Source organism: Sphaeramia orbicularis, chromosome 3 (genome assembly GCF_902148855.1).
Source record: "Sphaeramia orbicularis chromosome 3, fSphaOr1.1, whole genome shotgun sequence".
In the NCBI taxonomy this organism is placed as follows: Eukaryota; Metazoa; Chordata; class Actinopteri; order Kurtiformes; family Apogonidae; genus Sphaeramia; species Sphaeramia orbicularis.
The window spans coordinates 19,137,541-19,154,421 of record NC_043959.1 but is presented as its reverse complement, the minus strand read 5'-3'; the positions used below and the strand labels follow the sequence as shown (position 1 = coordinate 19,154,421).

General features: G+C 37.5%; 2 protein-coding genes across 3 annotated transcripts in view; both read right to left on the bottom strand.

Annotated features, from left to right (window-relative positions):
• Positions 1–6,121, bottom strand: part of LOC115415321 (GTP cyclohydrolase 1-like) — a 51,377-nt gene extending 45,256 nt beyond the window's left edge. Inside the window, exon 1 of the mRNA XM_030128852.1 lies at positions 5,587–6,121. Coding sequence (XP_029984712.1) covers positions 5,587–5,947 — 361 coding nt within the window. The 5' untranslated portion in view covers positions 5,948–6,121. The remainder of the gene's footprint in view (positions 1–5,586) is intronic.
• Positions 6,122–13,900: 7,779 nt separating this feature from the next.
• LOC115437787 (WD repeat and HMG-box DNA-binding protein 1-like) overlaps positions 13,901–16,881 on the bottom strand; it is a 38,484-nt gene continuing 35,503 nt past the window's right edge. For both annotated transcript variants that reach the window (XM_030161133.1, XM_030161142.1), the window contains exon 26: positions 13,901–14,149. In XM_030161133.1, the coding sequence (XP_030016993.1) occupies positions 13,970–14,149 (180 nt within the window). In that variant the 3' untranslated portion in view covers positions 13,901–13,969. The remainder of the gene's footprint in view (positions 14,150–16,881) is intronic.

Here is a 16,881-nt window from a genome sequence, read left to right as displayed (position 1 = left end):
GCAGTGTGGGCAGGAGCCAAGTCCTGCTGGAAAATGAAATCAGCATCTGCATAAAGCTCCTCAGCAGAACGAAGCATGAAGTGTTCTAAAATGTCCTGGTAGATGGGGGTGTGGACTGTGGACTTCAGAAAACACAGTGGACCAACACCAGTAGATGACATGGCACAACAAACCAGCACTGACTGTGGAAACTTCACACTGGACTTCAAGCTGCGTTAACTCTGTTCCTCTCCACTGTTCCTTCAGACTCTGGGACCTTGATTTCCAAATGACATGCAAAATGGACTTTCATCTGAAAAGACGACTGTGGACTTTCCACAGTCAGTGGTGGTTTGTTGTGCCATGTCATCTGCTGGTGCTGGTCCACTGTGTTTTCTGAAGTCCACAGTTCAGCTGATGAGCTGAAGGACACTATCAAACCAACCTGGGCTTCCAGTCCACCTGAGCAGAACCACAGGCTGAGCACCTCCATGACATGCCCCACTGATGCAGGAACTCATGTCAGAGAAGAACCAACCAAGTCTGGAGTTCAGACAAATGAACAGACTTTTCACAGGCCTGACATTTCTGTTGAAAATATCCTTTTTTAATTGATTTCATGCAATATTCTAATTTTCTGAGACACAGAATTTTGGGTTTTCATTATCTGTAAGCCATAAACATCAACATTTCAAGAAATAAGGCTTGAAATATTTCACTCTATGTCTAATGAGTCATATAATATATGGGTTTACCTTTCTGAAATGAGTGATGAAAAATATGGAACTTTTTCATGATATTCTAATTTTTTGAGCTGTACATACACACACACACACACACACACACATATATACACACACACAGTATATGAGGGAATAAAGGATATATACAACATAAAGTATATATATGAGTGCATAAAGGATATATATGTTTGTTCTATGTAATGGTGTGATTTTTAGTAGATTTCAATCACAGGAAACTTCCTAAAAGGTTTAGTTAAATTCTAAATTAACTCCTTAACCCCCCACCAACACATTTTTCTCTGACTTTGCTGCATTCCTCACTTTTACATCACCCCCCCCCCCCCCCCCCCCACTCAGATGCCAAACTACCTCCAGATGCTGCTCTTCTCTTCTGTTGTGTTCCGTTCTCTTCTGTTCTGTTGTGTAGTGTTGTGTAGTGTAGTGTTGTGTTTTTGTGGAGGGGGGAGGGCGGGTCCAGACCCCAACGCTCCAATCAGTGTCGGCGTGGAGAAGTCGGCCCATGTGGACCCGACGCCTTGTGACTCAGCATTTTTAGACGACGAACAGCCGGTTTGTCCAGATCTGAGATGATGGTGATGATGTGCAGCTCTGATAACGGCCTGTACGGACGCGAACGACGTCACAGACCTGACTGTACTGTGAATAATTCACACTGATTAGGAAGGTTATTAATTATTTATGTCATCAATAAGGAAGTCAAGATCAATGCATTTTAGTCAATGGGGGTCGGGGCCAATAAACCACAGGATTATTCAATAATTCACTCCAGTACTGCAGTACTTTTCAAATATCTGTACTTTATCTGAATATTTTCAACATATTCATTACTTTTGACTCAAATATCTGTACTTTATCTGAATATTTTCAACATTTTCATTACTTTTAACTCAAATATCTGTACTTTATCTGAATATTTTCAACATATTCATTACTTTTGACTCAAATATCTGTACTTTATCTGAATATTTTCAACATTTTCATTACTTTTAACTCAAATATCTGTACTTTATCTGAATATTTTCGACATATTCATTACTTTTAACTCAAATATCTTTACTTTATCTGAATATTTTCAACATATTCATTAATTTTAACTCAAATATCTGTACTTTATCTGAATATTTTCGACATATTCATTACTTTTAACTCAAATATCTGTACTTTATCTGAATATTTTCGACATATTCATTAATTTTAACTCAAATATCTGTACTTTATCTGAATATTTTCGACATATTCATTACTTTTAACTCAAATATCTGTACTTTATCTGAATATTTTCGACATATTCATTACTTTTAACTCAAATATCTGTACTTTATCTGAATATTTTCGACATATTCATTACTTTTAACTCAAATATCTGTACTTTATCTGAATATTTTCGACATATTGATTACTTTTAACTCAAATATCTGTACTTTATCTGAATATTTTCAACATATTCATTACTTTTAACTCAAATATCTGTACTTTATCTGAATATTTTCAACATATTCATTACTTTTAACTCAAATATCTGTACTTTATCTGAATATTTTCAACATATTCATTACATTTAACTGAAATATCTGTACTTTACTGGAATATATTTATTACTTTTAGCTCAAACATCTGTACTGTATTTAAATATTTTCAACATATTCATTACTTTTAAAACTAATATCTGTAGTTTACCTGTATATTTTCAACATATTCATTTACTCTTAACTCAAAAATCTGTACTTTACTTGAATATTCTCAACATATTCACTACTTTTAACTCAAATATCTGTACTTCATCTGAATATTTTCAATATATTCATTACTTTTAACACTAATATCTGTACTTTACTTGAATATTTTGAACATATTGACTACATCTAACTCAAATATCTGTACTTTCTACTTCCTACATTTGCATATTAGGCTCCTTACTGCAGTTTTAAGAGAAATTTCACCTACATCAATGGAATAAGATTAGATATTTATCAGCAGCTCAATTAAACTGCAATTAAACACAGTAAAAGTGCATCAAAACCAGAGTAAAACTAGAATAATAAACAGCAATAAAGACAAAAACACTGTTAAGACAAATAAGAAGCAGATGATGGAGTTTTTGTCTTATTGAATTCATTGAATGCATCATTGTTTCATCAGTTTAGGCTGAAATCAGTGCAGATGTCATGAGGATGCACAAGGAAAGAATCAAAATAAGGGATAATTCACATTAAAATATAAATGCATTACAAAGAAAGTAATGAGTAAATGTAAGGATGAGAAAGTACAGTCGTATGTGTTCAAATGTCCAGATAAATAAGTGAATAAATACTCAGATACTGATGCTTATCATGCAGGTAGACAATGAAGACGACATACTGCAGAGGTGGAAGCTGTTCTTTCCTGTCGTTGCTTTTATGTTCCTCCACTGGTTCAGTTTATTTACGCTGAACCCAGTAAACGGCCTTGTGTTTGAACTGTGTTTTATAAATAAATTCTAATAATAAACTGTTCTCAGGTATTGACAGATTTCCCTGAATGTGGGATCAGATGCGCTCTGTCCGTCTGGGGTGATGAACTCGGTTACAACGGAACAAGTCAAAGATGGAATTGAACACATTTTTGATTCATTCTCTAACAAACGTTTGAACTTAGATGATAAAGCTGTAAAATCATACAAACGTCCACTTAACTGAGCACATTCCACTGATGTTTTCTGACAAATACAGTTGATTTAATGCTTTTTGTGTTTATTTTGTGCTCAGTCTGAGGTGGAATTCACTTGATCACTGTGTTGAATTTCAGCAGCAGGTGAAGAAAAGTACATGTGAGACGACGCATGAACCTGTGGTTTAGAAAAACCCAACATGGACAGTTTTATCTGCAGTTCTATGTGGAAACAATAACAGGTACGTCAGAGGTTTAATCTGAATGTCTCCATCTTTTGCAGTGTTTCCTGGGATGTGGTCTTTGTTCTTCAGACATTAACTATTTCAGATGTTTTATCCTTATTTATATGGACAAAAGTATGTGGACATGTTGAATTCAGTGTCTTTTCTACAAAACAATAATGATAAATGTCATAATATACTTTTATTTTTGGGATAAATATTATTCCATTGGTTAGTTTGGTTTAAATTGTTGTATTTGTTTCCAAAATGCCTCAGAGATGGTGTAGACTGAATTTCTCTCAACACTGATTTCCTTTTTTTTTTTTAATCCATGACTGTGATTTTAAATGTTCTTCCTCTAAATTCCTATAATATTTTTCCTGCTCTGACTGTAAATAAAAATTTTCTGCCACATCTAACCATCTACTTTCTTCACATCTCACTGAGGAAGACAAATCTCCCATTAAACTTTAAGGAAATATTGATGTTTTTATCTCAAATCAGCATGAACATGATGTGTCCCAATATTTATGTCCATATAGTTTATAAACATCAAAGAAACATCTGAATTCAACGTGTCCACATACTTTTGTCCATATAGTGAATGTCAGATGTTTAATCTAAATGTCTCCATCTTTTGAAGTGTTTGTTGGGATGTGGTCGTCCTTCTTCAGACATGAACTAGTTCAGATGTTTTATCTTTATTCTTTATATGGACAAAAGTATGTGGACACGTTGAATTCAGTGTCTTTTCTACAGAACAATAATGATAAATGTCATAATATAGTTTAATATTTGGGAGACATATCATTGCATTGGTTAGTTTGGTTTAAATTGTTATTTTTGTTTCCAAAATGTCTCAGAGATGGTTTTTACTTAATTTCTCTCAATATTTATTTCTTTTTTTTTTTTTCAAGTTTAATGAAAAATTGATGTTTTTATCTCAAATCAGCATGAACATGATGTGTCCCAATATTTATGTCCACATAAACATCAAAGAAACACTTGAATTCAACGTGTCCACATACTTGTGTCCATATAGTGTATGTCAGAGGTTTTCTCTTTTTATCTCAGTGTTGGTGTTTTACTTCTTCAGACATAAACTACTTCAGATGTTTTATCTTTATTTACATGGACAAAAGTATGTGGACATGTTGAATTCAGTGTCTTTTCTACAAAACAATAATGATAAATGTCATAATATAGTTTTATATTTGGGAGACATATCATTGCATTGGTTAGTTTGGTTTAAAGTGTTATCTTTGTTTCTAAAATGCCTCAGAGATGATTTTTACTTCATTTCTCTCAACACTGATTTCCTTTTTTTTTTTTTTTTTTTTTTTTTTTATCCATGACAATGATTTTAAATCTTCTTCCTCTAAATTTGTTAAATATTTTTCCTGTTCTGACTGTAAATGATAATTTTCTGCCACATCTAACCATCGACTTTCTTCACATCTCATTGAGGAAGAAATATCTCCCATTAAACTTTAAGGAAAAATTGCTGTTTTCACCTCAAATCAGCATGAACATGATGTGTCCCAATATTTATGTCCATATAAACATCAAAGAAACACTTGAATTCAACGTGTCCACATACTTGTGTCCATATAGTGTATGTCAGAGGTTTTCTCTTTTGTATCTCAGTGCTGGTGTTTGACTTCTTCAGACATAAACTACTTCACATGTTTTTATTTATATTCTTTTCTTTCTTTTTTTTTTTTTTGTTGCTGTTCAGTTGTATTTGCTCTGTTTTGGTCCAAATCTTCTTGGGTTTTCCATCTGCTCTAGGAGGAAACTTCACCATCTCGGCTCTTTCAGTAAACATAATCCACATTATTACCCCGGTCCCGCTGAACCCGGTCCCGGTCCCGGTGCCCCGGGTGCGCACCGGGGCCGTGCGCACTGAGGACCGGACACCTGTTGCGCGGCTCAAATCCAGCCTCTGAGCGGCTTTGTGGATTTACACTCACCGATAATTTTCTCCTGGTATCCCTTGGTGAAGAACTGCATGGCGGTGGCGGCCCTCCAGGGGGTCTTCAGGAGCCCCTGGCGCTGCGGGTCCTCCCCCAGCCCCCGCAGGATGGTGGTGTAGGCTGCGGCCAGGGACGGCAGGCTCATCTCGTTGTCCTCCACGCTGCGGGTCCGCTCCTCCTTCCAGCTCTCCATCACGGAGGCGGAGGCGGAGGGGGCCGGTCGGTCCGCGGCCGGAGCCCCGGTGCGCTTCACCGGCCCGGCAAAGTGTCCGTTAAAGGCGGAAGACGCGTCCCCGGAGCCGGACTCCTTCTTGTCGGCTTTGGGGAACTGGGCTGCGGGGGGTTTGGAGTGTTCCATGCCTGTCACTTCAGCGAAGGTCCGGTCCGGTTCTGTTCCGGTTCTCGGGTCTGGGTGGGAGTCAGGACTCTTCCCGCAGCCTCAGCATCCTCAGGCTTTATACCGACGGGATAATCCAAGAGGCCATCCTATTGGCTGAGCGGCCCCGAGGGGCGGGGCCAGGGTGGCTGATTCATTTATCTATTCATGTATTTATCAGAGACAAAGCAGGGAAACACAGAGAACATACAGAACTGAGAGAACATATAGAACATACAGAACTGAGAGAACATATAGAACATACAGAACTGAGAGAACATAAAGAACACAGAGAACATACAGAACTGAGAGAACATAAAGAACATATAGAACTGAGAGAACATAAAGAACATATAGAACTGAGAGAACATAAAGAACACAGAACATAAAGAACACAGAGAACATAAAGAACACAGAGAACATACAGAACAGAGAGAACATAAAGAACACAGAGAACATACAGAACTGAGAGAACATAAAGAACATACAGAACAGAGAGAACATAAAGAACACAGAGAACATACAGAACTGAGAGAACATATAGAACACAGAGAACATAAAGAACATATAGAACAAATGGAACATACAGAACATAAAGAACATATAGAACGGAGAACATATAGAACATACAGAACAGAGAGAACATATAGAACAGATAGAACATATAGAACAGAAAGTATAGAACAGAGAGAACAGAACATATAGAACTGAGATAACATAAAGAACATATAGAACATACAGAACTGAGAGAACATAAACACAGAGAACATACACAACATACAGAACAGAGAGAACAAATAGAACATACAGAACATATAGAACATAAAGCACAGAGAAAACATATGGAACAGAGAGAACATATAGAACATACAGAACTGAGAGAACATAAAGAACAGAGAACATACACAACATACAGAACAGAGAGAACAAATAGAACATACAGAACATATAGAACATAAAGAACAGAGAGAAGATATAGAACAGAGAGAACATAAAGAACATACAGAACATATAGAACTGAGAGAACGTACAGAACAGAGAGAACATATAGAACATACAGAACATATAGAACTGAGAGAACAAAAAGAACAGAGAGAACATATAGAACATATAGATAGAAGATACAGAACATACAGAACATAGAATAGAGAGAACACATAGAACAGAGAACACATAGAAAAGAGAGAATATACAGAACATATAGAACAGAGAACATATAGAAAAGAGAATATATAGAACAGAGAGAATATACAGAACATATAAAACAGAGAACATATAGAACATATAGAATAGAGAGAACACATAGAATATATAGAACAGAGAATATTTAGAACAGAGAGCATATACAGAACATATAGTATAGAGAGAACACATAGAACAGAGAACATATAGAACAGAGAGAATATACAGAACATATAGAACAGAGAACATATAGAACAGAGAATATACAGAACATATAGAACAGAGAATATATAGAACAGAGAGAATATACAGAACATATAGAACAGAGAACAGAGAGAATATAAAGAACACATAGAACAAAGGACATATAGAACAGAGAATATATAGAACAGAGAGAATATACAGAACATATAGAACAGAGAACACATAGAACAGAGAGAATATACAGAACATATAGAACAGAGAACATATAGAACATATAGAATAGAGAGAACACATAGAACATATAGAACAGAGAACATATAGAACAGAGAATATATAGAACAGAGAGCATATACAGAACATATAGAATAGAGAGAACACATAGAACAGAGAACATATAGAACAGAGAGAATATACAGAACATATAGAACAGAGAACATATAGAACAGAGAATATACAGAACATATAGAACATATAGAACAGAGAATATATAGAACATAGAGAATATACAGAACATATAGAACAGAGAACACATAGAACAGAGAGAATATACAGAACATATAGAACAGAGAACATATAGAACAGAGAATATACAGAACATATAGAACATATAGAACAGAGAATATATAGAACATAGAGAATATACAGAACATATAGAACAGAGAACAGAGAGAACACATACAACATATAGAACAGAGAATATATAGAACAGAGAGAACATACAGAACAGAGAGAACATACAGAACATATAGAACAGAGAGAACATATAGAACAGAGAACATATATGGTCAAATACTAAATGTCACATAAAGTATTTTGAATTTCCTGAAAAATCTGAAAAAATTGCATCACCAATTATTTCAGGAAGGTGACTGTTTTTATCTGGCTCAATTTGAAGTTCTTCTTATTCAGTTCTTCCATTTACTACTGGGGTACTGTGGTTCTATAGAACCTTATATTCACCTGTACATACTTGTGTTGGGATTGTGTATTTTGTGTGAAGTTGTTGGATACGTCGAATTTCCTCCATGGGATGAATAAAGTCCCTTCTATTCTATTCTCCAAGGCTGGACCATGAATAAGACCAGTGAGGACACCCAGAACCCCAGGACCACTATGGAGACCAGTGGGGACACCCAGGACCTCCAGGACCACTATGACGGAGACCAGTGAGGACACCCAGACCTCCTGGACCACTATGACGGAGACCAGTGAGGACACCCAGACCTCCTGGACCACTACGAAGGAGACCAGTGAGGACACCCAGACCTCCTGGACCACTATGAAGGAGACCAGTGAGGACACCCAGATCTCCAGGACCACTACGAAGGAGACCAGTGAGGACACCCAGACCTCCTGGACCACTATGGAGACCAGTGAGGACACCCAGACCTCCAGGACCACTACGAAGGAGACCAGTGAGGACACCCAGACCTCCAGGACCACCATGAAGGAGACCAGTGAGACACCCAGGACCACTATGGAGACCAGTGAGGACACCCAGACCTCCTGGACCACTACGAAGGAGACCAGTGAGGACACCCAGGACCACTATGGAGACCAGTGAGGACACCCAGACCTCCAGGACCACTATGGAGACCAGTGAGGACACCCAGACCTCCAGGACCACTATGAAGGAGACCAGTGAGGACACCCAGACCTCCAGGACCACCATGAAGGAGACCAGTGAGACACCCAGGACCGCTATGGAGACCAGTGAGGACACCCAGACCTCCTGGACCACTATGAAGGAGACCAGTGAGGACACCCAGACCTCCTGGACCACTATGAAGGAGACCAGTGAGGACACCCAGACCTCCAGGACCACCATGAAGGAGACCAGTGAGAACACCCAGATCTCCAGGACCACCATGAAGGAGCTCAGATGTAGACACTGGTCCAGGTTCTTCAGCAGTCAAAACTATAAGAGGAAGAACTGGTGAATAAATGTGGACCAGAGATCATCACCCACAGGTATGAGGAGACTGAGGTGGACTGGAAGAGGGTTCTCAGGTCTGATGGAACCAGAACAGGCGCCATGTTAGACCGTGAACGCACCATCTCCACTGTGAAGCCTGGTGGAGGTAGAAGCTTAAATGAAAGAGGAAAAATAGTTCCAGTGTCCCTGTACGTCAGCGTCTGTTCTATGTGTTCTAATCCCAGCTGAATGTGTGAGGTGGTCAGGTTCTGTTCTATGTTCCAGTCCTGTGGTCTGGATGCACATCAGTCTATCAATAGAAGTGGGCGGGACTTTCACTGGAGGAGAACTCAACTCATCCAATCAAAGTCCATGTATGACTTCTATCAGTGATCAGTAGGAAGTAGACTGATATCTGGAACCATTTACACGTTATAAACCATCAACATATGGACCAGTAGAAGAAAAAGCACATTTATAATATTTAAAAAATTAAAAACTGAAAAAACTTTGTAGACATTGTCCCAAAGAAGATACATAGACAATTCCAGGGTTCCTACAGGTTGAATTGGAGACTATTAAGACTATATATGACCATGCTGTGGAAATAAAGGCATTTTAATACTTACAGACAGTGCCTTGGAGTTTTCTTTCTGTTCGTCACTTACTTTATTATCCCTTTTTCCAAAGAGCACCTTAAACAAACTCTTTTTGGTCCTAGAAGCATTCCTTCCCATGATTTTTGTAACATTTTAAGACTATTTAGAACTGTGTTTTTCAACCTTGGGGTCGGGACCCCACGTGAGGTCACCTGGAATTCTAATGGAGTCACCTGAAATTTCTAGTAATTGATAAAAAACAAACAAACAAACAAAAAAACTAATAAAAAATATATGGTGAGTTGACAGAGACAATCCCAATCCATAGCACACAAACTGTGAGTCTGAAACTGAAGCACTGTGGTTCTGTTTATCTGTCAAATGTTCATTGTGGTCAGTTTCAGATGCTGCAGCTCTTTCATAATTCATAGTTTGAGTTCTTGTTTGTTCAGTATTAATTGTCAGCCTTGTAAATCCAAGCTGGACTGACTGTACATATCCTGACCAAGGAAAATCAAATTCTCCCTTTGTGCAGTAATCTACACCTGGCTTTTCTGCCTCCGTCCAGAATAATATACATTATATAGACTAAATGTCCTCTAAAATTAACCTGTATTTGAAATATAGTGTAGCAAACTATTACATAATCAAAAACAAATTAATTTTAGCAAAAAAAAAGTCTGTTTTGAATGTCTGGGGTCGCCAGAAATTTGTGATGTTAAAATGGGGTCACAAGCCAAAAAAAGTTGGAAACTACTGATTAGAACAAATGTAATGCACGTTTCACAGCCTATTTTATGGCCATACTGGAGAAAATTCACGGCTACTAGAATTGAGGAAAATATATTAATTTATTCCAACACCTTAAATCCGCAGTTATTGATAACTGGTTCCTAATTTCAGTATAAACTGTCGGTGGAACTGAGTCGACTAATGTTACTTTCTTTGCAGTTTGGACATTTTAACAGACATTTAAACACAATCCAGCGAACAAGTTTATGGAAACAGAACTTAACATAATTTAATACCTTTTAAAGACTTTTAAGGTATTAAATGCAGATTTGTAAATTCAAGACTCTTAAGACGTTTTTAAGAACCGGCAGGAACCCTGAACTAGAAATGAATCCAACCAGTAGTTCTGTAGAAGATGTTTGAAGTTTTGCTCATGAAGACGTCACTGGACACAGCATCTTCACATCAGCTCATGTCCTATTGGCCGGTGGGATAAAAAAAAGCAGATTTCTCTGGATCAGTTTATAATGAAACCACCTGTGAGAGCAGAGATGAAAGTGAGGAAAGAAAGAACACATGAAGCTTACACTGTCAGGAGCTGACAGTGAGGGTATATCCCCTCAACCCCCCCTCCCAATCCTCTGCCACATAGAAGCCTATCCACAATAAATGTTAGATAATCAATATGAAGTCTATTTGAGCTACATGGACCTGATAGTGGCAGAGTAACGGTCAGAGAACCATGAACCTCCACCTAGCAAGGTTATTATCGTTAACGAAAACTAATGAAATGACAAAAACTAGAACTGTAAAAACTATAGTTGAAAGAAAAAAACCATAACTGAAACTGTATTGTGTGCTTGCAAAGCTAAAATAAACACAAATTATGGATAAAATTCCCTTCGTTTTCTTCTGTCAACGTTGGATTGATATGAATTCGATTTATTTCCCTCAAGCAATTTTAGTTGGTGGTACCATATGATATTTAACGGTCCATCACTTGTCGTTTAGAGTCAGCTTTTCGTCCCCACTCTACTTGGAAACATGGAGACTAAAGCTGGGAGAAAACAGCAGAGTCCTGTCTGGGATTTATTTAAATACGACGGCAAAGAAGAGAAATGAAAAAACTAAAACTAAGCATTTAGAAAATAACAAAAACTAATAAAAACTAGGAAACCTGCTCTAAAAACTAAAACTAACTGAATTAGAGAAAAAAAAAGTCAAAACTTAACTATAATGAAAAATCCCAAACTATTCTAACCTTGCCACCTAGTGAATGAAAATGACCCCATATGAGCTTTGGATGGCAGACAGAACATGGACATTTAGAAGAACATCAATTGGAACCAAATTTGATCTCAATCAGCCTATTATTGATCGATTTATGTCCAAAAAACTGATTTTCCACTAAAGCGCCCCCACGTGGATGACTTCTAATACTGATAGAGAAGCTGAAATCCATAGGGTTCTTCCACTAGTGCAGGGGAGGCCAACCCTGGTCCTGGAGGACCACTATCCTGCGAGTTTTAGAGGTTTTCCTCTTCCAGTCCACCTGACGGTCGTTATCTGCAGAGCTCGATGATAGGCTTATCATTTGTATCAGGTGTGTAGGAAGAGGAGCACATCTAAAACAGGCAGGATTGTGGCTTTTCAGGACCAGGGGTGGCCTCCCCTGCTACAAGGGGTTCCCTATGTTGGTTATCAAGGAGAAGAAATCCAACCAATTCTGTCCAAATTATCACCAAAACACCGAGGAGATCTGATGTTCAGGGTAAAACCATTATATCCCAAAACTCCATTTCAGGGATATAATTAAGGAAAGACAGAAAACGACAGAAATTCAACTACCTGATGTTTTACTGAAGCAGATTCTCCTTCAGAGTAAACGTCCTCCTCATTTTTCTGATTTAAAAACCCTTAAAGGATTTTTTTGGGTAGTTTTCTTGGGTCTGGAACAACTCAATTATATTTGAATTCATTTCAACGGGAAAATTGATTCACAAAACAAGTAAATCGCAAAACGAGCAGTCATGGAACAAATTAATCTGGTACTTCGGAGGTTCCACTCCATTTCACCTGAACTGAAGTACCTTCTGCTCCTGTTGATACGTGTTCTGTCGTGTTTATTTCACAGGTGACCTCATGTAAACCTTCGAAACTGAAGCTGAGCCTTAGGAGCAACCCCAATTCCCCCCTTGGCCCCTCCCCCCTCCCTTTTAAAACAGAGTTGTAAGGGGTAGGGGCTGAAATGGTCCAACCCTTCCAGACCTGTTCCGTCATCGATGCCGCTACTCAGATTTTAAAACTTTGTTTGCGACAGTATTCTCCATGCCGTCAGCAGCTGTAAACGTTTCTGTTCCATGGGCTTTGAGCATCTTTTTGCGTCTATCAAATATAAACCACAGAAATGCGATCTATAACACAATGAAACGGCATTAAACAGACGAGCAAATGATTAAGTGGTTCATGAAGAAAATACGTACACTTGTGTTTCTTTCGTCACTGCTGCACTTTCCGCTGTTTACCTCCATTTTGCTGGTGATTGGAACAGAATTATGGGACATTTCTCCTACCCCTCCGTTTGTAGTGTGGTCCTGAAAAATCTCCATTTCCAAGGTCAAACAGCCCTCCCCCTTAGCCCTTCACCACTGACTCTTCGAGAATCGCGACAGCCCTACCCCTTCCTCCTCCTTTTCACTCGTGTAAATTTTGAGGCTTAAGACGTTGCAGTTTCAAGTTACCGTTTTGTTCTCATTCTCTTGATTATCATTTATTTGTATTTCTGTTTTTAAATTGTCATTTGCGTGATTGAAATAAAGATGTCAATCAGTCAATCAACGTGCAAAATGGAGGGGTGGGATAAGGGGGAGGGGCCAAGGTGTGAAATGGGATTGGGTGTTGATGTTTCAACGTTCAAAAACCTAAAAATTCACCGTCGACCAAAACCATCTACTGATCTAAACTGTTTAAGAGCTGCTGATCCGCTAATCCTATCAATACATGGAAATAACTGAACATCCAAATGGGTCAAAACTGTATTTTACACCAATTATTTCCACGTATTGACAGAATTAACCAATCAGCAGGTCTTAAACAGTTTAAATCAGTAGATGGTTTTGGTTGGTGGGTGTTTAAGGACTTTTAGGGTTAAATAAGAAGAAAATTTAAGTGAATTAGATTAAACACAACAGGTGAGTTCTAATAAATAAAGTCAAATCCAATAAAGAAGATGAAAACATTTACATTTATTCAGAACTTACAAATACAGCGTGTGTTTTATTAAGAAACGTTAAAAAAAAAAAAAACAGACAAAATTAAAAGACGTCTTATATTTTCAGTGAAATCTGAACTCAAACTCCACTAACTGTGGCTTTAGTTTTTGTTAAATGCAAATGCCGACAGTTTGGAAGATGCGTCCACAGATTTCTTCTTCTTGGCGTTGTTTTGGTCCGTCTCCGCCACGTCATTCTCAGCTCCGTCCCCTCCTTCCCGTTTCCTCTTCTTCAGGTCGCCGGCGTCTCCGCCCGGGCCTTTCGCTCGCTCCGTCCACGACTGAATCGAACAGAAAAAGGACGTGACACACACACACACGTTAATGAGTGCAGCGGCGAACAGAGCGGACACCTACGGGACGATGACTAAACGCCCACATGGACGATCGCACAGCGCTCTGAAATTGCATCCTGTCATGTGTAATCACTATTGACAGGCAGCAGCTCCACCAGAGACAAAAGGAAACGAAATGGAACCGCGATGAATCATCAGGACACACACACACACACACACACACACACAAACATATACACACACAAACACACACACACACAGCTGCAGGTCATTCATTTATCCTTCATCTAAAGCTCAGACCATGAATCCACTGGTTCCTCTGAGAGTCTGAGGTTTATCTGTTAAAGACGGTGGAGCCTCAGATTTATAGAAAACATTATATATGTGTATATTCTACATAACTGACACTGGACTCACTTTTGTGTGTGTGTGTGTGTGCTGTTTTTTACTCTTATATCGTCTTTTACTTCATCATAATCTTAATTTAAACTCTGCGATATATTGAGGACACAACCTCATTTACAATATAGCCGAGACAGAAGAACACGACATTTGGACCATCGGTATGAGAAAAAAGTAAAAGTGACAAAGACGAATTAAAAACAGAGAACTCTACCTAAAATCAGGAGCAGCTGGAGGTGAAATAAGATGGAGTTATGGATTTAAAATAGAAACTATTTGAAATGTACGCCATATAAGAAGTACCAAAAAGAAAAAGTGAAAGATGAACTAAAACCACACTTGACTGTTTTTAACTTATATTTTTATTCTTGAATGTATAATCGATGTGTCATTTTTACTCTGAGCACCGAACAGAAAACAGAATTTTGTTGCATTGTACATATTAATGTATTGCATGTACAAATATATTGTATGTAATATTATATGTATATTATACACTTCAAACAAAAAGTTAAGGATATTTTTTTTTGTTGTCATTTTTTTGATCGTTTTTGCCATTTGTAAATAAAACTGTCTGGTCATTAAACAATGTGTTTCAGTTCAGTTCACACACAAAAAAGTAAAAAGCGCTGTGCAAGAATCCCAACAGAAACAAAACAGCCCAAAAATAAAAAATATCCTTAACTTTTTGTTTGTAGTGTATACATTACATATGCCAATTGCTAAAATCGCACTTATTTTTCTTAAGGAATTTCAGTTTTTCAGGTTATTCACATCTTTTTTGTGAAAGGATAGTTTGTAAAAGTAAATATTTTCATAATTTAATGTTTTTTTTTTACATTAAAACAAAGACAAAAGTTCGGAGTTGTCATTATTTATAGGTTAGTATGTTATTATTTTACTTTGACAGCCCTGATCTTATATATTATCTTATATTGTATGTATTATGTATTACATACTACATATTTGCACGTGCAATACATTAATTTCTACAGCGTAAGAAAATTTGGTTTTACATCCTGTAAACCTAAATAAATATATACATATTATATAATACATCATATTGTAGATTATTATATGTATATAATATTTAAATTTATATCTAAATTAAATATATATAATTTATACATGGAAAAAATATAAAATAAGAAAAATAGATAATAAAAAATGAGACCAAAGAGTCTAAGGACATCAGTTTATTTCTAATTAACATTTATTTAAGAGAATTTCTTTTTCTTTTGTTCTATTTAGTTGTTGATGCTAAGTGATGTTGTTGATCATTCACTTATTGTCTTGTTTTTTCCTCTCTTTCTAATTATTTTATTTTATTTTATTTTCATCTTCTTGGTTCATTCACTCTGGTGTTTCACACTGTAAAACCTAAATAAATATGTGAGACCCGTAAATATGAGCTGATGTGGTTTAACTCTTATGTCTGTGTCCGTCATTCCGTTTATTCTGTTTTTCGTGTCTTTTTCGTTTCTTTTGGGTTCAGGACCGGCTCTAAACCCTCCTCCTCGGCCGCTGATATAAAAGTCATTACTCCTGTTATGGGCAGATCAATGCCGGGCTCTCCATGGACTCCCAGGCAACCGGCCCTCGGTGGGCTTCTGATCCACTTCAGGGGGTCTTTGTTCCCGTGGAGAGTCATTGAGGTCTGTGTTGATGGGATTCATGTATGCAGGGTCAGGAGCCTGACGGTGTGTTCACCCACAGAAACAAAGACAGGATCCACAAACACAAAAACACTACGGACCGGGTTTAGTCAAAGATCTGACCTGGAAAAGGTGCATGAGTTAAAGGGAAATGTCAATAAATGAGCTGGAAACCGATTTAATGAGCATAAAGACACTGTATCGTCCCCTGACCGAATATAAGAACCTACATAAAAAAGACACATGAATGGAAACGGTGATGAAACACTGAACTCTTATTCCGTCCTCTGACATTTTTCTCTTATTTTTTGTTTTATTTGTTGATCATTTTGTCTGTGTTGCAGCTTTTGGCTCAAAATTTAGAAAGAACTTTTCTTCTTAGTCATATTCTTGTATGTATTGCAATCAAATGTATGTACTGCATGTGCAAATATATTTTAACAGGGTTTCTGCAGGTATCAGTCAATCTAATTTAATGCTTTTTAATGCCACTTTAAACAAATGTAATGCCCATGTCCAACTGCAGATACCGTTTATAGTTTTATGTCAGTTTACTGTTGACAGGCTTTAACCAGAGTCTGAATAGTTCCTCTTCCGGTCACTTCTGCTGAAACTTGCATTTTCCTATTTTTCCCACATTTGCTCATATTCCCTCCACTC